The sequence below is a fragment of the Xiphophorus maculatus genome, chromosome 12, assembly GCF_002775205.1.
Source record: "Xiphophorus maculatus strain JP 163 A chromosome 12, X_maculatus-5.0-male, whole genome shotgun sequence".
Classification (NCBI taxonomy): Eukaryota; Metazoa; Chordata; class Actinopteri; order Cyprinodontiformes; family Poeciliidae; genus Xiphophorus; species Xiphophorus maculatus.
Window position 1 is genome coordinate 2,492,474 of NC_036454.1, and position 24,689 is coordinate 2,517,162.

Genomic DNA, 24,689 nt, shown 5'->3' on the forward strand with positions numbered 1-24,689 from the left:
GACCTTTGTTCACCTCTAAAGAGCCCAACGGGTTTGAAATGTAATTTGACTCCACTGCGCCCCCTAAGTTAATACATGGGCTGTATCTCCTCGACGCATCGACCGATCTGCGCCAGATTTTTCGACAGTCGTCGGGGAGCGCCGCCGAACGCATTCATGCGTGTCGCCCGGTGGACGGGCGGGGAAAATGCGCGACAGCTTCTGTGGCGGCTGGCGGGCGGCGGTGCTGGAAACTGCGGCGGAGCTTCCGCGGTGGGGAGCGGGCTGCGGCTCTGGAAAACGCGCGAGAGCTTCTGCGGTGGCCGGAACCCCCGCGGTGGCCAATAGGCCGGAGCGGCGCTTGCTGCGAGGGCCGCCCGAGGCTGCTTGCAGCTTTAATTATTCTTATTATTCTTCCACCCAAATGAATTGCCTTTTTGGGGGCTTTATCATATTCAAAAACTCACCAAACTTGGCGGTCGCATAAAACGAGTTTTAAATTTAAGTACTGTAAGGTCGTCGCAAAAATCGCAAAAAAAATTGCTCAACGGCAGCAACTAGCAATTTTCAAAAGACCCATTGCTATTCACTTACTTCATCGTAGAGACTTGAAATTCGGTACAGTTGTAGGGCTCACTAAGACGCTCAGAATTTACAAGTAATGTCATAGTGCAACTATCACAGAAAGTCGGCCATGTTGGATTGAAGGTCCATTTCGGACCCTATTTTGGCCGTTTACAGCCTTCGTATTTGATCGAACTCCTCCTAGGGATTTCGATTGATCGGCTTCAAACTCGGTCAGTCTGATCATAAGGCATGTCTGATTTAAAGTTATCAAATTGGTGAGTTTTGGAGCATGTTGAAGGGGGGTTAGCAGGGGTCAAAGTTCACCTACACGCCAGGAAACAAAAACCTCTTATATTTCCTATACAAAAACACATAGAGGGACCAAACTTTCAGTGATTGATCGTCATCGGGTGTCCTATAATACCCTGCAGTGAAATTTTTTTTTTACGTAGGCCACGCCCCCTGAGAGCAGGAAGTGTAATGTTTTACTGTGAACGGTCGCTATCTTAGCCCTTTGACCTAATCAACATGAAACTGTGTCCAGAGACAGAAGACATGTTGGTGTGTTGTGGATTCCAACCCCGACCGGCTGCGATGAAGCAGGTGGGCGTGGCGGCGTTGCGAACGCCATCGAATTTCGTTTGGCTCTGAATTCCACAGTTTCGGGGTGAGCTGCTCCAAACTCACTAGGATGGATCCTTATACACCCGCCAACAGGAATCCATAGCGAAATTTGGTGGGCGTGGCCTAATTTCTCTACATCTCCCCCTAGAATATTTAGAAAAATCAGCCCCAAGCCATGCTTAATCCTAGAATTACGAAACTTGGTACACATGTGTATCTTGTCAGGACGTACAAAAAAGTCTCTTGGAGCCATGCTCTAAACCCAACAGGAAGTCGGCCATTTTGGATTGAAGGTCCATTTTGGACCTCGAGTTTGACGTTTACAGCCTTTGCATTTGATCGAACTCCTCCTAGGGATTTCGATTGATCGGCTTCAAACTCGGTCAGTCTGATCATAAGGCATGTCTGATTTAAAGTTATCAAATTGGTGACTGTATGAGCTTGCTGAAGGGGGGTTACCAGGGGTCAAAGTTCAGCTACTCGCCATGAAACACGAAACTCTTATATTTCCTATACAAAAACACAGAGAGGGACCAAACTTTCATTGATTGATCGTCATCGGGTGTCCTAAAATACCCTGTGGTGAAATTATTTTTTTAAGTAGGCCACGCCCCCTGAGAACAGGAAGTGTCATGTTTTACTGTGAACGGTCGCTATCTTAGCCCTTTGACCTAATCAACATGAAACTGTGTCCAGAGACAGAAGACATGTTGGTGTGTTGTGGATCCAAGCCTTGACCAGCTGCGATGAAGCAGCTGGGTGTGGCGGCGTGGCGAAGTGACCTGTAACGCCGATGCCATACGTTTGCTTCTAGATTCCACATGTTTCGACCGAGCTGCACCAAACTTGGCCTGACTCATCCTGGTTTGATGCCTGACAATGCTATGTCATCATATTATGACGTCATCTAAGCCCCGCCCCCTCAGAACAGGAAGTGTCTTTTTTTTCCTTGGAAAGCTCCGTTTATGGCTCTCTTGACCTAATCAAGGTAATTCGGATGATGAGCTCTGTCAATGCTCGCTTCTGGCTGAACCGTGTGGGCGTGGCCAAATGGCGAATATCAGTCCCTCGCCATATTCATACGTTTGGCTCTAATTCACACATGGATCATCCGATTGGCGCCAAACTGGATATGTATGACCTTTGTTCACCTCTAAAGAGCCCGACGGGTTTGAAATGTAATTTGGCTCCACTGCGCCCCCTAAGTTAATACGTGGGTTGTATCTCCTCGACGCATCGACCGATCTGCGCCGGATTTTTCGACAGTCGTCGGGCACCGCCGCCGAACGCATTCACGCATGTCGCCCGGTGGACGGGCGGGGAAAATGCGCGACAGCTTCTGCGGCGGCTGGCGGGCGGCGGTGCTGGAAACTGCGGCGGATCTGCCGCGGTGGGGAGCGGGCTGCGGCTCTGGAAACCGAGCGAGAGCTTCTGCGGTGGCCGGAACCCCCGCGGTGGCCAATAGGCCGGAGCGGCGCTTGCTGCGAGGGCCGCCCGAGGCTGCTTGCAGCTTTAATTATTATTATTCTTCCCACCTCTTCGTGTGCCTTTTTGGGGGCTTTATCATATTCAAAAACTCACCAAACTTGGCGGAAGCGACTAGGCGGTTTAAAAATTTTGAATTTTAAGGTCGCCGCAAAAATCGCAAAAAAAATTGCTCAACGGCGGCAACTAGCAATTTTCAACAGACCCATTGCTATTCACTTACTTCATCGTAGAGACTTGAAATTCGGTACAGTTGTAGAGCTCACTAAGACGCTCAGAATTTACAAGTAATGTCATAGTGCAAGTATCACAGGAAGTCGGCCATTTTGTATTGAAGGTCCATTTTTTACCTCGAGTTTGACGTTTACAGCCTTCGCATTTGATCGAACTCCTCCTAGGGATTTCGATTGATCGGCTTCAAACTCGGTCAGTCTGATCATAAGGCATGTCTGATTTAAAGTTATCAAATTGGTGAGTTTTGGAGCATGTTGAAGGGGGGTTACCAGGGGTCAAAGTTCACCTACACGCCATGAAACAAAAACCTCTTATATTTCATATACAAAAACACATAGAGGGACCAAACTTTCAGTGATTGATCGACATCGAGTGTCCTAAAATACCCTGCAGTGAAATTTTTTTTTTATGTAGGCCACGCCCCCTGAGAGCAGGAAGTGTAATGTTTTACTGTGAACGGTCGCTATCTTAGCCCTTTGACCTAATCAACATGAAACTGTGTCCAGAGACAGAAGACATGTTGGTGTGTTGTGGATTCCAACCCCGACCGGCTGCGATGAAGCAGGTGGGCGTGGCGGCGTTGCGAACGCCATCGAATTTCGTTTGGCTCTGAATTCCACAGTTTCGGGGTGAGCTGCTCCAAACTCACTAGGATGGATCCTTGTCCATCCCCGAACAGGAATCCATAGCGATATTTGGTGGGCGTGGCCTAATTTCTCTACATCTCCCCCTGGAATATTTTAAAAAATCAGCCCCAAGCCATGCTTAAACCTAGAATTACGAAACTTGGTACACATGTGTATCTTGTCGGGACGTACAAAAAAGTCTCTTGGAGCCATGCTCTAAACCCAACAGGAAGTCGGCCATTTTGTATTGAAGGTCCATTCTGGACCTCGAGTTTGACGTTTACAGCCTTTGCATTTGATCGAACTCCTCCTAGGGATTTCGATTGATCGGCTTCAAACTCGGTCAGTCTGATCATAAGGCATGTCTGATTTAAAGTTATCAAATTGGTGACTGTATGAGCTTGCTGAAGGGGGGTTACCAGGGGTCAAAGTTCACCTACTCGCCATGAAACACGAAACTCTTATATTTCCTATACAAAAACACATAGAGGGACCAAACTTTCTGGGATTGATCGTTATGGGGTTACCTAAAATACCCTGTGGTGAAATTATTTTTTTACGTAGGCCACGCCCCCTGAGAACAGGAAGTGTCATGTTTTACTGTGAACGGTCGTTATCTTAGCCCTTTGACCTAATCAACATGAAACTGTGTCCAGAGACAGAAGACATGTTGGTGTGTTGTGGATTCCAACCCCGACCGGCTGCGATGAAGCAGGTGGGCGTGGCGGCGTTGCGAACGCCATCGAATTTTGTTTGGCTCTGAATTCCACAGTTTCGGGGTGAGCTGCTCCAAACTCACTAGGATGGATCCTTATCCATCCCCGAACAGGAATCCATAGCGAAATTTGGTGGGCGTGGCCTAATTTCTCTACATCTCCCCCTGGAATATTTTAAAAAATCAGCCCCAAGCCATGCTTTATCCTAGAATTACGAAACTTGGTACACATGTGTATCTTGTCAGGACGTACAAAAAAGTCTCTTGGAGCCATGGTCGAAACCCAACAGGAAGTCGGCCATTTTAGATTGAAGTTCATTTGACCTCAATTTTGACATTTAGAGCCTTCGTATTTGATCGAACTCCTCCTAGGGATTTCGATTGATCGGCTTCAAACTCGGTCAGTCTGATCATAAGGCATGTCTGATTTAAAGTTATCAATATGGTGAGTTTTGGAGCATGTTGAAGCGGGGTTAGCAGGGCTCAAAGTTCCCCTGTGATCGACTGTGTAATATGTAATTACAAAGGGGATCCTTTATCATTCCGTAGTGCAATGCTGCCCTCTGGTGTCGAATTACTGAAATTACTGAAATAGTTTCATTATTTCAGTAATTCGACACCAGAGGGCAGCATTGCCCTACGGAAAGACAGAGTTCAATTTTGTAATGTAGGAAAAAATTAAAAATTTGTAATTGTACTGTGAACGGTCGATAGCTTCTGCACCAAACTTTGCACGAGTGACCGTGGCGGGACCCTGACGACCCTATGTCATCATATTATGACGTCATCTAAGCCCCGCCCCCTCGGAACCGGAAGTGCCGTTTTTTTCCTTGGAAAGCTCTGTTTATGGCTCTCTTGACCTAATCAAGGTGATTCGGATGATAAACTCTGTCAATGCTCGCTGCTGGCTGAACCGTGTGGGCGTGGCCAAACGGCGAATATCAGTCCCTCGCCATATGCATACGTTTGGCTCTAATTCACGCATGGATCATCCGATTGGCACCAAACTGGATATGTATGACCTTTGTTCACCTCTAAAGAGCCCAACGGGTTTGAAATGTAATTTGACTCCACTGCGCCCCCTAAGGTAATACATCGGCCGTATCTCCTCGACGCATGGACCGATCTGCACCAGATTTTTCGACAGTCGTCGGGGAGCGCCGCCGAACGCATTCACGCGTGTCGCCCGGTGGACGGGCGGAGAAAATGCGCGACAGCTACTACGGCGTCTAGCGGGCGGCGGTGCTAGAAACTGCGGCGGAGCTTCCGCGGTGGGGAGCGGGCTGCGGCTCCGGAAAACGCGCGAGAGCTTCTGCGGTGGCCGGAACCCCCGCGGTGGCCAATAGGCCGGAGCGGCGCTTGCTGCGAGGGCCGCCCGAGGCTGCTTGCAGCTTTAATTATTCTTATTATTCTTCCACCCAAATGAATTGCCTTTTTGGGGGCTTTATCATATTCAAAAACTCACCAAACTTGGCGGTCGCATAAAACGAGTTTTAAATTTAAGTACTGTAAGGTCGTCGCAAAAATCGCAAAAAAAATTGCTCAACGGCAGCAACTAGCAATTTTCAAAAGACCCATTGCTATTCACTTACTTCATCGTAGAGACTTGAAATTCGGTACAGTTGTAGAGCTCACTAAGACGCTCAGAATTTACAAGTAATGTCATAGTGCAACTATCACAGGAAGTCGGCCATGTTGGATTGAAGGTCCATTTCGGACCCTGATTTGGCCGTTTACAGCCTTCGTATTTGATCGAACTCCTCCTAGGGATTTCGATTGATCGGCTTCAAACTCGGTCAGTCTGATCATAAGGCATGTCTGATTTAAAGTTATCAAATTGGTGAGTTTTGGAGCATGTTGAAGGGGGGTTACCAGGGGTCAAAGTTCACCTACACGCCATGAAACAGAAAACTCTTATATTTCCTATACAAAAACACATAGAGGGACCAAACTTTCAGTGATTGATCGTCATCGGGTGTCCTATAATACCCTGCAGTGAAATTTTTTTTTTACGTAGGCCACGCCCCCTGAGAGCAGGAAGTGTAATGTTTTACTGTGAACGGTCGCTATCTTAGCCCTTTGACCTAATCAACATGAAACTGTGTCCAGAGACAGAAGACATGTTGGTGTGTTGTGGATTCCAACCCCGACCGGCTGCGATGAAGCAGGTGGGCGTGGCGGCGTTGCGAACGCCATCGAATTTCGTTTGGCTCTGAATTCCACAGTTTCGGGGTGAGCTGCTCCAAACTCACTAGGATGGATCCTTATCGACCCGCCAACAGGAATCCATAGCGATATTTGGTGGGCGTGGCCTAATTTTTCTATAGCGACCCCTAGAGTATTTTAAATGAACAGCCCCAAGCCATGCTTAAACCTAGAATTACGAAACTTGGTACACATGTGTATCTTGTCAGGACGTACAAAAAAGTCTCTTAGAGCCATGCTCTAAACCCAACAGGAAGTCGGCCATTTTAGATTGAAGTTCATTTGACCTCGATTTTGACGTTTACAGCCTTTGCATTTGATCGAACTCCTCCTAGGGATTTCGATTGATCGGCTTCAAACTCGGTCAGTCTGATCATAAGGCATGTCTGATTTAAAGTTATCAAATTGGTGACTGTATGAGATTGCTGAAGGGGGGTTACCAGGGGTCAAAGTTCACCTACTCGCCATGAAACACGAAACTCTTATATATCCTGCACAGAAACTCACAGAGACACCAAACTTTTAGTTATTGATCATCAATAGGTGTCCTAAAATACCCTGTGGTGAAATTATGACATCGCTTAGGCCACGCCCCCTGAGAACAGGAAGTGTCATGTTTTACTGTGAACGGTCGCTATCTTAGCCCTTTGACCTAATCAACATGAAACTGTGTCCAGAGACAGAAGACATGTTGGTGTGTTGTGGATCCAAGCCCTGACCGGCTGCGATGAAGCAGCTGGGTGTGGCGGCGTGGCGAAGTGACCTGTAACGCCGATGCCATACGTTTGCTTCTAGATTCCACATGTTTCGACCGAGCTGCACCAAACTTGGCCTGACTCATCCTGGTCTGATGCCTGACAATGCTATGTCATCATATTATGACGTCATCTAAGCCCCGCCCCCTCAGAATGAATTAGAGAGATCTTCTGTGTAATTACATAATAAACAGTCCATGTTCGTTGTTTGTAGGGCAATGCTGCCCTCTGCTGCCCACTGAAATAGTTTCATTATTTCAGTAATTCGACACCAGAGGGCAGCATTGCCCTACGGAATGACAGTTCAATGTTGTAATGGAGGAAAAAATTAAATAATTAGTAATTCTAACACAAAAACTCACAGAGACACCAAACGTTCAGTGATTGATCATAATCGAGTGTCCAATAATATCCAATGGTCAAATGATGACATCACTTAGGCCCCGCCCCCTCGGAACAGGAAGTGCTATTTTTTTACTTGGAAAGCTCTGTTTATGGCTCTCTTGACCTAATCAAGATGATTCGGATGATAAACTCTGTCAATGCTCGCTGCTGGCTGAACCGTGTGGGCGTGGCTAAATGGCGAATATCAGTCCCTCGCCATATACATACGTTTGGCTCTTATTCAGGCATAGATCATCCGATTGGCGCCAAACTGGATATGTATGACCTTTGTTCACCTCTAAAGAGCCCGACGGGTTTGAAATGTAATTTGGCTCCACTGCGCCCCCTAAGTTAATACATGGGCTGTATCTCCTCGACGCATCGACCGATCTGCGCCAGATTTTTTGACAGTCGTCGGGGAGCGCTGCCGAACGCATTCACGCGTGTCGCCTGGTGGACGGGCGGGGAAAATGCGCGACAGCTTCTGCGGTGGCTGGCGGGCGGCGGTGCTGAAAACTGCGGCGGAGCTTCTGCGGTGGGGAGTTGGCTGCGGCTCTGGAAATTGTGCGAGACCTTCTGCGGTGGCTGGAACCCCCGCGGTGGCCAATAGGCCGGAGCGGCGCTTGCTGCGAGGGCCGCCCGAGGCTGCTTGCAGCTTTAATTGTCTTTGTCTTTCGAGTCGCCTATCCCCCAAAGCCTCTCTTTGCGCTTTCGAGTAGGGATGGGTCCAGGCTGTGTTGGCTACTGGCTTCACTGTCTGGATCTGGTCATTCTATCCTCAGTAGAAGCTTTCCCTCACCTGTATGCTATACAGTTACTGCGAGGGTTGTGACTGATGGCCTTGTCAGTCACCACTAACTCTCTTCCCTAAGAGTTAGAAACCCAAGTGAGCTATTCAGAGTCTCGCATCTGTTTTCACTGACTTGGTGTCTTTGGGGCCCGCCTACTCAGTTGTGCGCCGCCCCACGTTGGGCGCCATGAAGGTTATCCTGCAATAGTCAGCCCCGCCCACTCCTCACTACTACCCAGGGCTGCCTACTGACCAGTTCTCTGTCTAACAGGTCCGGAAAATCTCTGAGACATGGGTATTACCCTAAAAGTACTCTATAAGAGATAATCTATTTAAACTGGTGGCGAAAGTGATTCGTCTAGCTCTAACTACCTCCAATCCAGAAGTTATGACCCTTTACAGTTAAGAAACAATCAGCTGAGTAGCCCTCACAGCTGCATAATTCCAATAACCACTTCTGTTAACGGTAGCCCACTTTCTAAATCATAACTTGCACTTGGAACCGGCTAGATTATGTTTAGTGACTTAGATGTAAGTCCCAGGGTCATTATTTATTCTCACCAAAGGAAATTATGAAGCCTCCTATTTACTGGAATCATGTACATTAGTTTTACCTTAATTAAAAGAACTGAACGAAGATTAAATGACTCTATTAATTCCAATGTCCACCAACCTCTTTAGAATTTTATAGTATAAATTTATTAAGCAAGCTTAAGCAGGGATATGCGACATACAAATCAATAATCAATCGTAAATAATTCAAAAACAGTGTAATAAAATTTACATGTACAATCATACTACCCTGTCCTCTTTTCCCTGACTAAAGTCGCAAGTTCTGAGATGGAATTTCAATGAGCAGATTCAACTCATACCCAGACGATGGTGGATCTTTGGCAACAGGAATTTCTAGCATCCTTGGTTGAGGTCTTTGCCTTGTGTGGAAAAAACCCTCTTTAGAAAAGAAACAAAGCAGAACGGGTCCGAATCCTTTTGCAAAACCCAGTTCCTCATCCCTGAGGGAGCTTTGTCCTTCCTCCAAGTCTTGTTGCAGAGTTTGTAATTGCTGGGCTGAGACGAGACCGACGATCGAATGAAGAACCAGGGATGGGGCGATGGAACCCAGTCCTTTCTTGGCGGTGTGAAGTCCGAGCTCCCCCGTGGTTCTGAAGTGCGGTCCGTGGCTCAATCTGCTTCAGCAAGTTGTCTCTCCTTCTGCGCCGTCGGACTGGGAACGGCTGGTTCCTCTTTTCAGCCCCTTTTTATGCATCTCTCCACCATGTGTGTGTATGGGGAGGTTTGGCCTACGTGACTTTCTCCACATCTGCTGTATCTCATGAAAAAGTCCTCACATTGCCCAATCTATTTCTGCTGACCATAGTGGAAAGTCCCGTACTTCCCCTTTCTCCGTTGCTTCAGCCAAACTCAACACTCCAACCATCCTGTGCGCTCTGACCATCTGTTCAGAACTGCTTGCGACATTTCCTGTTTCAGGACTGTGCTGTATTCCTCTCTTTTTCTATAACCCACTATTATGTATTATAGCTCATTAAACACATTAAATCTGTTGTTAAACCTGTTTGAATTAATTTCAAATGATTACAACTTCACATCATCACAAGTTTGATCCTTAGTTAACACTCAATCTCATCTCTTACTTATTATAATTCATCAACCATAATCTTTCCACAGTTAATTCATTACAGAAATCATTACAGATAATACATTTCAGAAGGTTATTATGTGATTACTTGTATTCATTTTACTATTCCTTCATATTCAATTTAATTAGCTTTTAATCAAACTACAAGATTACTTATTTTCTCTCAGGCCTCTATGCACCTTTTCTGCATGCACCCGGAAAGATCTCACACCCTATGCCAGTTTTCTTGACAGTTGGGTATTTAAAACTATCGTCCAGACTGTTTCATCCTGTTGGTACTGTTTAGATAAAAAATCAGGATGAATAAACTGAGAATTTTACCTGTTTGGCAGAACTTCTCACTCTGCACTGAATTAAAGCAACTTCTTCAGTCTGGTAGCTGCACCAACAGCTGACCAAACTCTTCATCCTGTTGTATTTGACCAAGACTTTTCACAAGAGAAACATGGCTTCAGATGAGAGATGACTCCAAGTTATGGTGCAAAAATATTTCAGTTTAATTCAATTCAAAAATATTTTCAGAGTTGTAAATGCTGATGGCTGTAGGAAGGAAGGATCTCCTGTAACAGTCAGTAATACAACAGGTAGAAGAAGCCTCTGACTGAAGACATTGTTGTTTGCCAGTTTGATGAAGACCTGAGGTTTGTCTTCTTTATTTTATGAAGAATCCTTATGTGCACCATCTTTTACAGTGCCCAGCACTATATTGTTTTAAATTATGAAGTTGCTCTGGGATTTTCGGTTTTCTGTTATAAAGCTTGCAGCTGAAAAATGAACACATAGTAACTATTGATTAACAAATGACAAATCATTGATGATGTCACGTTTGAGGGATCTGGACGTTTCAAAATAAATGAATAAAATGAGGGCGAGAACAAAACATTTTATGCACAAGTTTGGGTTTTTCTGTCGCACAATTACAACTATTTTGAAATAATTTTCATCTGAAAACTTCCTAAAACTCCATCAAATGTTGTGAAAAGCAGCCTAAATTTTGACACTTTGCCCAAACCCATTTTTTCCAGCCCACCATGTTTAAAAGATGCCCAACTGGGCGCATACCTGTCCAACCTGGCAACACTGCTGTTCAGTGTTTTTGCTGTTCTCTGGCAGTGTTACAGCGCCACCGATTGGCCCGGCAGACCTACTGCACCATTTTCTGTGGTACCGCATCCTGTTTTGCGGACCCACCTTTTTTCTGAGTCATTTACAAAAATACATTTGGAGGTATCTGTGAGTTGCTGTATCTTTATGATGAAGAGACAATGGAGTTTCGTGATCATAAGACATCTTGAGTGAAACGAGTTCAGTGAAAACACACGACCTTAATGCGTCATGTGTTTTCAGACCCAGTCAGGGTTTCAGGATCGTTTAGCTTGTTCTGGAGCCTGATGGCGACCTCTGTGGCGAATCAGTAAAACTGCAGTTTAGTTTAATAACAATAAAGCGCTAGTCTCACCATGAGAGATCTATGTTGTTCTGATTCAAGTGTCTTTTCAAGCAATAGATTTGTAGGTTTTATGAACCATACTTTACTCCTGAGTGTAAACAGTTTTTACATTTCAAGTTGTTTTTTTTTACTTTGATTTACATTCCTAAAGAAATCCAAGATATTGTTTTAAGTAGAGAAATACATCTTAGAGCAACATTTTTCATAGCTTACTTTCTCAGCTTTTTAGTTTGAAACTGTTTACCAAACTTGATCTCATGGCCTCATCTGCTCAAATGTCATAAATCTTTGAGGCCTGGACACAAACAGCCAGAGGGACTGAGCTGAGCTGATGAAGAATTAGGTGTTAAAACCGCTTCAGATACATTGTCTTAACTTATGTGTGTGTGATCTGTGTGTGTTAGAGAGCTGGAACACCTTCAGACATGATAACTCACAGCTGCATTAGTGACTTAATGACATCCACTCTGTGATAAAAGCTCAGCCACTCGTCACACACACATCGTCCTCTGACGGCCAAGCAGCCATTTACATGCCAGCGGTGGAGCAGAGCTGCACTCAAGGGTTTTAACTGATAACTGAAGAACATTCCTCACACACACACGCACACGCACACACACACACACACACACACACACCTACACACACACACACACACACGCACACACACACACACACACACACACACACACACACCTACACACACACACACACACACACACACACACACACACACGCATACTATTCAGATGGGACAAACTGAAGATTTACTCTGTAATAATGTCAACAGGTCAAAACACTTCAGTAAACACCTGCTGTCAGTTGAAATTGTGCAGATCTCTCTCTGATAGTTTTCACTCAGGATGCATCAGCGCCTGAGTTTCTAATGGAAAACGTTTTTGGAATAAAACTGTGTTCATGCCATGCGTCATCTCTGTTTTATTTTGGAGTTTCCTGGCGGTGTGGCAGGTCTGGTTGCCTTATGGTGAGCAACATGAGGGAACCTGGACATTTTTCCGGTTGCCCAGTTGTTGCCCAGTTGTATTTATTAAATTAATGGAATGACAGGCAACATCTGAGATTTTCATTTTATGGAGAATCCAATATTTGTTTCCTGTTTTCTTTTATGTTTAAATCTAGTTTAGATTTGTGTTCTCTTATACTTATACTAATATTTTTTAGCATACTATAATTGAGAAAATTTAGAAGAAATATTTATTTAAGATATTTAAAAATATGGATGCAAATAATTGACTTATGATTAATTAAATTAATGGTTTATTAGAATAAATAATTGATTAACTGATAACATCCGCTTGGACCTCCCTTCAGTGTTGTAGTCTGGTGTCATCCAGAGGAGGGCGCTGCTGCTCATCCTTAAGCAGAACCAGTTGATAGTTCTAAGGGAAATAATCATGGCAGAGGCATCCCAGAACAGGGAAGTTAAATGGCCCAAATGCAGTCCGCTTCCTGTTTGGTTATATTTTATAAACATGTCAAAGTTAACAATGTGAGAAAACCACAATTTTCTGTTTATTCAGTGAGTATCTAATAAAACTGACACAATAAATGTTAAAATATAGTAGATGTACTTCTTTTTTAAATTCAGGAAATTATGAAAAAATATACATTCATGTTAGAGGAAGGCCGATAATCTTGATGCAAATCAAAACTCAGGATTTTTTAAAAAATGGCTGCTTTCTATTGATCGTTAGTCAATCCATAATAATGTCACTTTAATGTTAGTCTAAAGTTGACTGATCAACTTTAGACTAACATTATTCTCTGTTGTGTTTTTCAAGTATATTCCTGATACATATTGAGAATTATTTCCTAAAATTAAGTAGAATGCAGCTATGATCAATAAATCCATATTCTAATATTTAAGAAAATATTCAGACTGATCCTCTTTCTTTGTCCTGAACTGTTAAATAATGGGACATCAGACTGTTTGGAAAGAGAAATGTTAAAAATGTACCCGAGTATTTCCTTTACCTGTCTGATAATTGATCAGACAAGAGAGAAGATATTGAGATAATCAGCTGAACTGTGAAGATTGTGAGAAAAGGATCGACTCACCAGCAGCTGACGTGTGATCTCAGTGTGTGAAAATAAAGATTTGTGCTGCATCTGTTCAACACAAGATAAAGCTGAACTAGAATAATTTACGGAGTTTTAACAACAACAAAACAACAAAATCAACTTTTTGTGCTCGGACAGAAAAGTGACAGCTGGAGCTTTGAGCCTGGCAGCGTTTGCAACATTTTGCAGCCGTTGAACTAAACAATATGAAATCTTTGGTCGTTTATCTTTCAGATGGAATTTCTCAGCGATGGATTCGATAAACACAGGCGGCCAAAAAACCTGACAGAACAGCATGAAGCTAGAAACCAGCTGTTAGCTTCAGCAGCATTACTGTACAGGCAGCAGAAAGTTTCTCAGGCGATAAAAAGCGTCACAATACAGACCTTCTGAACGCTCTCACTGACTTGAAAAATACAGGATTAAAACACAAACTGACCTAAATACTAAAGAGTCATCAGAGTTTTGAAATGTCTGCAATATATGTGAACATGCATCAAGTCTATTTAAAATGTTCCCACATACTCTGGTGTTGTGGCGGTGAGGCATGGACTGACTGAAGTGGTCAGGACGGGATCAGGCATTAGAGAGTTTTATTACCGGCAGGAGATTCTTGTTCTTAATCTTCCTCCTCCTTTTTTCTTAATTTGAGTTTTATTCACAACATCCCCATTTAAATCACTAGTAACACAGTTAAGCACCAGCAGGGACTCCTGCATGAGGGGAATTTTCCTTTGGTTGCCAGAATATTTATAAGGCCAAACAGGAACATCATTCCAGAGTTCATCTTCATTTTAATTAGGCTGTTTACCCACCTTATGGGTATTTGGTTAGATTGGGGACCAAAATTGCTACATTTTCAGCTGCTGCGGTTTGCTTTCACACTGCACTGCCAAACCAACCAAACCAATTGAAAAACCTGTTCCCCTTCTCACTTGTGGAGGCGCTGCAACAAGAACCATTATGACACAAAAACCTCTGAAGACACTGAGCGCAGCTTCCTTCGCCAAATGTAAACACAAATCGGATTTTAGCGGTTGGAGGATTTATCTTTTTTGTCTTTGGTAAAAGACCTCATGTCATTTCTCCTGCTAGCGCTGAACTAACACGTTTGTTTTGGTTGTATTTACCCAGAATGCCCTGCGCTATAGTCCACTTCCTGCTTTTGGACCAACCTACTGTCTGCTTGGCGTTCACATGCATTTTGAAAGGCACAACAGTTAACTTCAACCAAACAGAGTTGAAGTGGACCAGAGTAGGAGTAGAATTAGCTTTTTTGGTCCACATCAGAGTTCGATTACACATTCACACTTCCCCAAACGAACCGGACCTTCTAGACAAATGGACTGAAGTTGGATTAAAGCGGAGCAAACATGTCTGGTGGGAATGCAGCCTTAAAGCGATGAATCTTCACCAAATCGACATCAGACCACAGACAGTCAGACAAACAGGACGAGCCGCCCCTCCCTCTGCCTCTACCAGAGCTCATTTATGTGAGCAAAACATTTAGGAATGGATGCACACCGTAAACTTTACAGCCAGTTAAAACGTGGACACAATAAACCTTCAGCCACCATCAAGGTTGATAAAAAAATAACTTTAGCTCATGATTAAGACCGACTTGTTACAGGGATGTTATCTGTGGATGACAGGCTTGGCCAGGTAACAGGTGTAATGAATTACATCACCGGACTGATAGATGCGACAGTTTGACTGGGTAGCTCAGTTCACCAGAACTGATTTCCCCCCTAAAGGTGGTTTACTTTATGTTTCTGAGGTTCACTCCTCATGTTCAGTGATGAATCTGTTGGGTTTTTACCAGATCAGATAACCACTGAGCTAAAACCTGAGAGTCTGCAGACAGACTGACAGTGACAGACGTTACAGTGCGACATACTGAGAATAATGAATGAGGCTGTTTCCTTTGATTCTCTCAGCCATTTACTGCATTGATTGTTTGCAGGCTGTATGGACAGAACAGAGGCTGGCTATTGGCTCAGGTCATCACCTTATAAACACACTCGACGCCTCCTCAATACAGTCACACTGCATCACCACGGATGGATGGAGGGATGGATTAATAATGAACACACACACACTAACACACACACACACACACACACACAGAGGCTGGGTGAGATCGAAACGCTTTAACTGCTTATGATCACTGTTAGCTGTGAAGTCCTCGGCTTCCTGTTGATGTACGAGTTTCATCATCATGTTGTTTTCCACCTAAAGTCGACATCAATGAGTCGTTTCTGTGCCGCTCAGAGCATCCAGGTCTGCAGATTAAATTATATTCTGAGCTTAAAGAATCCGTCCTGACAAAGCCAAATAAAAACAACAGACATTCAGAAAAATACTGGCCAACAGAACAAATAGAAATACATTTATTCATGTATTCATTCATAAACATGACTCTTAGGCTGGAAAATGTCAAATGCTCATGTTTTAGTGTTTTAGAGGAATTTTAGAGTTTTTCTTGTTTTTCTTTTGGTATAACTGTTGAATGTTTTTGTATCACTTCTTGGTGACTCTCTGTAATACCAGACCTGCTAACCTGGCTAAAGTAGGAACTGGTCCCATATAGGTACCAGTCTGGTACTTGTGGGGCCCACTTTGGACCAACAGTGGGTGATGGTGGAAACTCATTCTTGAAAAATAAGACACTGTATAATTTAAACTAGTAAAACTGTTTTTTACTAAATACAAACTAATTTAAATGCCAGTAACGTACACCATTGTTTCTGTGTCTGTGTGTTCTAGATCTATGATTCAGAGGGAACATTGCAGCACTTTATAGATGGAAACGATCCCAGTAAATCCAGTTGGATGAGGTACATCCGCTGTGCGAGGCACTGTGGGGAGCAGAACATGATGGTGGTCCAGTACAGGTAAGAACTTCTGATGTTCTCTGATGCAAAGTTGGTGTTTTTCCTAAACGTAGCTTTGGTTGTTTTGTTAAGTTGTCAAATATACTGTTTATTAGTGGTTAGTAGCAAAATGGGTATAAAGCAGAAAGCTTTGAATTTTACCTCCATGCCAGTAGCAAAGTTCTAACAAAATAGTTTATGGAGTTACCAGGGTTACGAAGATATGGGTCAGTTTCAGTCAGTTTCTGTTTTTGGATTGTCAAAATGTGTTGATGTTGAATTACAGTCAAGTATTCTGGTTGTTTTTTCTGTCATATCTTGTCTACTGAATTCCCAAATACAATGAGGAAAATAAGTATTTGAACATCCTGTGACTTTGCAAGTTCTCCTACTTAGGAATTATGGGGGCCGTTAAAATTTTCATCTTAGGTGCATGTCCACTGTGAGAGACATAATCTAAAAAGTTCAAAAATCACAACGTATGGTTTTTAAAAAATAATTTATTTGTACGTTACTGCTGCAAATAAGTATTTGAACATCTGCCAATCAGTCAAAAAGCTGGTCAATAACCTGAAGACAGCTGGCACCACTGTTTCTGTGGGTAATATAATAAGACGTCATGGTTTCCTTATTTTGTTTTGACATTTTCTCTTTATTCACACAGCAAAACACCCAGAAAACATGCAAGTTATTCAAGCACCAACATAATTTCATAGTTTTGTACATGAGGTGGAACGACCTCATCCATTACACTTCCTTCCTTTGTGTTGAGAATCAGCCCCATTAATAAATCCACCAGAATATGCTGTAAAATGTTTGTTACACAAACGTTGCATGTCGTAATCGGATCTGCCGGCTTTACCAGGAAATCCTTCTGACAAACCAGTCAAACTGGATGCTCAGTGTTTCAAGTCAAAGATTCTGAGAAAATCTACCTGTGTTGTTTCGAAGGAGTGAGAGCAAAAACACATTCAGTAACATGTTCTAACAAAGTCATAAACTTTCTTTACCTCTTTCAGCATGAACATTTATACAAAAGTCTTCTGTGATTGTTTGCAACCAATTTAACAAACAGTTAAAATTTCACCAATTGTACCGTTAGTCACATAATCTTCTGCATAACACACATTATTTTTTTATTCTTAGATCATCTCATATTGATACGTTGCAAACATGATTATACATGATATAAAATATCACTCATATTCAAATCTTCACAATATCCGTTAAAATCTACATTGAATATGTGTGATTAAGATCCCATAATCCTAACATTTTAATTTAAAGCTGTTATACATTTTGCATGTCAAGTGAAATGAAAGCATTTATGTATAAATGAGTAAAAAGCAACATTTTCCATGTCTTGAGGACGCAGTATTCTGGTTTTGCTCTCAGGGAGAAATAATCTCATGAAATGCTACAAATTCTTTTCTCTGCAGCCTTTTTCACTTGTTCCTGCATCCACTCGTTGATTTCCTCCTGATGGGTCTCCTTCAGCTCAGTTATTCTGTTTTGGATATATGTCTCACTGTGGAAACAAAGCGTTGATTTCAACTGGTTTATTTCTTCATCGTGTTTTCTCAACAGCTTGTCGAAACTTTTCTGGTGAGCTTTCTTTGTAGTCAGCTGCTTCATAATTTGTTCATTTTGTTTCTGTTCCTTCTGCTTCAAGTCTTTTATTTCTTTCTCAATTTTTTCCATCTCAGCCGAGACATCGCAGGCATACTTGTTCCTGAAATCATTGCATTGTTCTGCTTGTTTTCTAGCATCCTCATAACTTCTCCTCTCTAATTCCTCCATTTGCTTGCGAAACATTTCTCTTGCTTCTCTCCATTCGCTTTCCTCTTGTTCCCTCCGGATTTGTTCTTCTTCTGTCCTTTTTATTTCATAAATACGCTTTTCCTCTTCATATTCTTCTCTTAGCTTTTGGAGTCGTTTCTGCTCATCTTCTTGTCTCTGTATGTCCTCACGATGTCTGTTCTCCCACCATTCCCTCTTTTCTTGTTCCCAAGCTTCTCTTTCTTTTGTCATGTCTTCTCTGCTTTGTGCTAATATAGCCCTCTCTCCAAATACTTTGCTCAGTCGCTGTTTCTTCTGCAGGTTTTCATATTTTTGTTCAAACTCATGTTCTTGCATCTCATCTTCCTTTTTCTTCACCTCTTCTTCCTCTTCTCTTTTTCTTCTGTCCATCTTCATCTTCTTTTCCTCCCTCATAAAATTCTCCTCTGTCTCCTTGACTCTTTGGGCGCTCTCTTCTGATCCTTGTTCAGACTTCGCCAGTTGTTTTGCTTTTGTGACTCCCTTCTTTCTTTTCTTTTGAATGTTGTCTTCAATTTCTTTTTTTAAGTCTTCCTTCTTTTGCTGTAGCTCTGTGTCTTTTTCTGTCAGTATCTTCTTGGTTTCTTTTTGTATGGCTTCCTCTGCCTCTTTGAAAAGATGTGAACTGTAGTAGCTACCACCATTTTCCCTTAGCATTGCCTCCACTTTGTCTAGGAGCTCTGTGGCTTGAAGTTGATTCTCTTGGTCATTGTTGTTAAAGACTTGATATCTATCCCCACAATCAGTGATCAGCCTTTTGACAAATTCCTTGCTTTCGTTTAAGTAACTGTCAAATGTCTGATCTCTAAGTTCGTCTCCTCTGGTGAACACAACAATGATGAAGTTCACTGACTTCTCTCCGAAGAAATCCTTGAGCAGTTCCACAGTTTCTTTTTCTTCCTGCGTAAAGCGTCCGATCTGCAGGACGAGTAAGAAGACATGAGGTCCGGGGGCCGACAAGCTGATGCATTTTATCAGCTCTTGTTTAACTTGGTCATTAGACAGAGACGTGTCAAACAGTCCTGGTGTGTCCACCACTGCAATAGGACGACCATTGACCTCTCCTGTCTCTTTCTGACAATGTTTTGTCACTGATTTTTGAGAAACCTTTGATGAAAAGCATTTCCTGCCCAGGATGGTGTTTCCAGTGGCACTTTTACCACAACCGGTCTTCCCAATCATCACCATACGGAGAGGCTCTTTACTCTGCAGCGTGGATAGATTTTGGTTTATGGTTAGGTTCTGTATCATCCCTGATCCAGAGTCTTTTGGTAGAACCTGGACCCTGAATGGATGCTGCGTCCTCTGCACCTTCTGTGGATTCGGTCTGTGCTTGTTGAAATTGGTCCCAGAGTTGAATGTTGTTCTCCTTTGCACTACAGCAGGCTTGGGAAACATCTTTTTAGTAAAACTTCTTGTTCCTAATCTTGTCATTGTTTGGACACATAGCAGCACTTCAGAGATCTGATTCTTGGTGTAGAAGACTATATATCGTTCCCTACATTTCTGACAGAGATCTTGAATATCTTTATTTTCCCTCAGAAACCTCAGCGCTGCAGAATGTGTGTCAGTTGCCTCCATGGTAAAAAGAATCATGGTGAAATCATTGATTCCTAAACTGAAGATTTCCTGGATGGTTTCCAGCTCCTTCTTATCTTCCTCAGTCGAACAGTGCAATGGGAGGACCAAAATGAAGGCGTGGACGCCGTCAGGGTCACAAAGAGAAACACACTGGAAGCATTCTTTCTTCGCTGCTTCCTTTGGTCTTCCATACAGAGCAGGCAGCTCCATTATGGACACCGGATACCCACAGGCAGTTCCCTGATTTCTAATCATCTCTGAACCACCAGAATAATTTTCTCCCAGGATGGTGCGAGCTACTGAAGCTTTCTTGACTGCATGTCTTCCACATAAGACCAGATTCAGTTGGGGTTTTACAGATTGAGGACGATCCATAGGATCCATGTCTTCAGCAAAGGTTAAATGTCGCCTTTTGTTCTCTTTCACCAAATTCTCCATTTCGTTCATCAGTTCTTCAAGATTATCGGCAGAAAAATCAGTTTCATCCAAATTTAGATTATGAATCCTGTTTTCACATTCTCTCTGAAGTTGGTTCACAGAAAACCTCCATCGCTGATCATTTTCGGTTGTGATGACTATTGCATAATTAAAGACTTCTTTCCCAAAAAAGAACTGAAAACAAAAAAAAGTTGAATTAGATTTTTCTTTATCCTGATTCACTAACTAATATTTTTACTGTGACATGTTTAGTTTTATTATGCAAAAGTACAATTACTTTAAGTAACATGCTGTATTGCATCATTGCAAATATTGAGATAGCAAAATGTACAAACCAAATGTTATTTATATCCAAAGCTAATATGACATTTTTTGTTAGCAGTAGAGCTGGGCGATAAATCATTTTTTATCAATTGTTCCAATTTGCTGTCTTGGAAGATTTCATTTTTGAAAATCTGGATTTCTTTTTATTTATATATATATTTTTAAATGATTTATTGCTGGAGTTTCAGTCGTTTAAATGGGGCCTTTCATTTTGTATTTAGTTGGACTTTGAATTCAATTCCCAGAAGGGTTGATTAAAATAAAAGCAAGTTTTTGAAAATACTTTCTGTCATTTGTAATTTATTTTTAAGAAAGTAAGAAAAAAAATTAAAGTAAGAAATTGGATTTGGATCTTTTATTTGTAGTCATATTCCTAATTTATTCATCTCAATTTCCATAAAGTGAAATCTTTTGCTTGCTACTCGTTAAAACAAACCAGCCTCCAAGTTCCTCAGAAGGATAAAAATGTTTTTGTATTTTTGATTTAAATCTTACCTCCAGAAGAGCAAAAACTAAATTCTGTGCTGTCATTATTAACAACAAAGCTAAAATGAAAAACCTTTTTAAAGGACTCAGTATAACTCAGTTGATTCCACAGGATTTCAGAGAGAAAGAACAAACCAGAGGCTGTCGATAAAACTAACCTATGATCATATTAAAACACCAGGTTTTGCTCTTTACTGTTGTTTGCAGGTGAGCAGTCAGTGTAGAGTTTACTGAAGCTTTCTCTCCAAAGATGAAGCAAGTAAAACAGGAGTGTCTGATTTTCATGTTATGTAATTATTAATAGTTAAATAAAACTAACCTTGTGATTGTTACTAACAGTGTTGATCTAGTTAATCCACAGCTGTTTGTGGCAGGATTAATGATTTGCATTCATTGTTTTTAGTGCAATAACCTTTAGTGCTGCAGATGCATTCAGTTCCAAACTCACCTGGTGATGTTGCCATTTTTACCTGAGGGAAATTTCCACTCTGATACTGCTGGAAGGTAAAAGCTGCACCTGAAACCAGACAATGTTGATGTTAAGTAAGGAGTGTGGCTAAACCAGTTTAACCAATGGAAGCTACAGAGGTTGAATTATAATCATGATCAGGTGGAAAACATTTATGTTTTTTTAATGATTTAAAATCGTCAAACCTTATTAAAATCAAAGCAACACTATAATACTGACTGCTAAATGTTCATCCCACAATGAACACAATAAATAACATCAAATATGTAACATGTTGTACAACCTTTAATGGAATAAATTAACCAACAGATACAACAAAGCGGCTTAATTACTACTTAATAAATAACAGTGATAAGTAAATTTCCCTTTTGTATTCATACTTAGAAAAGTATTAATTTAAATTGCCTTTAACAAGGTCAATCAATCTAAAATGATCTTTGCTACTAAAACTTGGACTAGTTTTTAGTAACATTTTTGTCAAAGGTTCTGAACCTACCTGAGGTTTTTCTGTTTAGTTGTAATATCTAATCTGGTTGATATCTGAACTGATTTTAGCTGCTCTCCAGAGATCTGAATCTTTCCTATGTCATGAGCATAACAAAATATAAACATATTATTTATTAGGCTTACCATTTTTTCTCAGTCTGTCTTTGTTTCCAGATCTTCAGTTGCTGCTCCAATGCACAGATGTGATCTGATCTCTCCTGTTTATCTGACGCTTGTTCTCAGAGACAGAATGGATGCGTCACACTGAGGAGTTCCTGGTTGGCATTGACCCAAATATGCTGACAAGTATGACAGGAATGAAAACTTTTATGTGCTTTCAGCACATATCTAGATACCATAACTATTATTAGCATGGCAGTGCGGCTGTACCAACCCAAAGGTAATAAGTCTGAGTGTGGATTTTACCGTGAAGATGTACATTTAATCAACTTTACTTTGGGATTTTAACTTTTACCACCTCATAAAGCTATAGTTCATAAGATTTAATTAAGGACTAAAATATACGTAGAAGCAGCAGTTTTGATGCTTCTCTAATCTGGAGCAAGTTTCCATAAAACACCAAACAGTGTTAAAGTTACAGCTGAAACACAGAGATCCTTTAAAACTAAAAACCTTCCAGTTTAGAGCTGCCTCTGATTAATAACATCATTAAATATACTTTATTTTGCCACTGTGATGTTATGGTTTTTGTTTGTTTTATGTTTTCGTCTTTTATGGGACTGGACTAACTAAACACATTACCAGTATTAGTAATAAAGTTTACACCTCTTCACCACAGATGCCAGTAAATTTAACTGGTGCTGTTTAATCCCACTCAGTAAAAAATGTTGAACTGGCTTTGGTTTCCCTGCTGTGGTGAAGTGATGTAAACTCTGTGGCAGTGAGAGAGAATACCAGAATCTGTTGTGTTTTCTTGAATGAGTTTTAGTTCCTTATTTAGTAAAACTGGTTGAAGAGCAAAAATCCCTCCAGCGGCCGTCAATCCTCACCCTCCACCCCCCACAGAAAGTCAGCGTTAGGAGAAGATGATGTCAGACTGAACTAAATCAGGTTTTACTGCCTTTTGTTTCACTCACCACAGTTTCATACTAAAATGCTTCATGTGTGTCAGCATTTAGTTTAACCTGATTCATTTACATAATCACCAGCTGATATCTCTGAATCTTTATTTTATGTAATTCAGTAGGAAATTATCCTCATGCATTGAACTCATTTGAGTTTGTCTGGTCTCATTCCTCAGGTTTTATAAACTTCTTTAAACCTTTAGTTGGATAAGCAGGTAATGAAGTTTAGCTCAGTTTAGCCAGGTAACAGGTGAACCTGAAGAGTTTTATGCAACAGTGTAGTTTTAGATTTATTTGACTTCCTTTAGTTTTTATTTGTCTTAAAAGTTTTAATGCTCCTCCAATCTGGGACAAAACTTTCAGAAAACTTCAAAACAGTGAAGTCTTAAACCCGCCTGTTTAAAGTTGCCTTTGATTAATAATTACTGGGACATTGATCAATATATTTGATGATTTTGATGATGGTATTTGACAAAATGTATTGTTTGTTGCTGTTTATTATATTATGTTTTTATGGTGTAAAGGACTTTGAAAGTCCTTGTTGCTGAAATGTGCCACACAAATAAACTGGACGTAAAAAATGAATTAGTTTTCTGGCTTCAAGACACAATAAGGGAGCCGTTGTGGGACTTGAACCTGTGACCTCTCAGCTATAATCTGCTCTGGCTGCCACTCTGCCAGCAGGGAGAGAGGAAAACATGTGGGAAATGTTTTAAAATAGTTAGCGCTGGAAATAAAAGTGTGGTTTTGAATGTGGCTTTGCTCATGTTGTTAGAATGATGTTTTTGGGCGGAGGAAGTGTTATTCTAGTGGCGGTGTGACCCAGGAACCATCAGCTCTCTGGATACGTCAGCGAACAACATGCTGAAACGTAGCTGCTCTGTGAAAAGTGAGAGACACCAGATATTTCCCATAAATCATCTCGAGTTTGGTCTGATGTGAACTGAAGCTGTTATCAGATGGGAGTTTTTATCCGTCTCCCATCTTCTCCTGTTCAGAATAGTGGAGTCATTTGTTTTTGGTGGACCTGGGGTCTGGTCCGCCGCCTGCCTCATGATTTTACTCAGACTCACAAGTAAAGACACAAGTTATAAAATAAAAAGTCAGCTTTTCTGTGTTTGTCTTGCAGGTCGTGCATCTTCTACAGAGCCTGCATGGACATCCCCAGAGGAACGGAGCTGCTGGTTTGGTACAACGACTCCTACACGTCCTTCTTCGGCATCCCGCTGCAGTGCATCGCTCAGGACGAAAACCGTGAGGAGACATTTCCAACTTTACCTGTGTTTGTTGGTTGAAGACTCAGGAATTGACTCTTCTGGTCTCAGCCTTTAAATTTGCTGCTTCAGACACACAACTCACTGCAGTTCTTAGTTCAGATAGTAGCAAAATCAACAACTGGAAGAAATTAGAAGCACATTTTCCATGAACTCTAATTAGACAGGTTGACTATCTGTGGAATTATTAAGTCTATGTAACATTTTACAATACATATTTATACTTGGATCAACTCTAAACCACAGAAGAAGAAGAAATTAGGATGCAGAGAGAATAACAGAGGGCAGGAAGAACGACC

The 24,689-nt window shown here is 41.7% G+C and overlaps 2 protein-coding genes across 3 annotated transcripts in view; one reads left to right on the top strand and one right to left on the bottom strand.

Moving 5' to 3' along the window:
- prdm6 (PR/SET domain 6) overlaps positions 1-24,689 on the top strand; it is a 126,170-nt gene that overhangs the window by 64,550 nt on the left and 36,931 nt on the right. For both annotated transcript variants that reach the window (XM_023343783.1, XM_023343785.1), the window contains exons 5-6: positions 16,323-16,450; positions 24,246-24,370. In XM_023343783.1, the coding sequence (XP_023199551.1) occupies positions 16,323-16,450; positions 24,246-24,370 (253 nt within the window). The remainder of the gene's footprint in view (positions 1-16,322; positions 16,451-24,245; positions 24,371-24,689) is intronic.
- LOC111610310 (GTPase IMAP family member 8-like) lies at positions 16,462-22,241 on the bottom strand. Its single transcript, XM_023343782.1, has 3 exons — positions 22,176-22,241; positions 21,525-21,593; positions 16,462-20,440 (listed from the first exon to the last, which is right to left on the bottom strand). Exon 3 carries the CDS (start codon positions 20,273-20,275, stop codon positions 17,837-17,839), a length of 2,439 nt encoding a protein of 812 aa, XP_023199550.1. The 5' UTR covers positions 20,276-20,440; positions 21,525-21,593; positions 22,176-22,241; the 3' UTR covers positions 16,462-17,836.

What these genes read in the sequence shown, in the direction of transcription:
- LOC111610310 (XM_023343782.1), bottom strand. Translation starts at nt 20,275, where the DNA reads ATGAACGAAATGGAGAATTTGGTGAAAGAGAACAAAAGGCGACATTTA.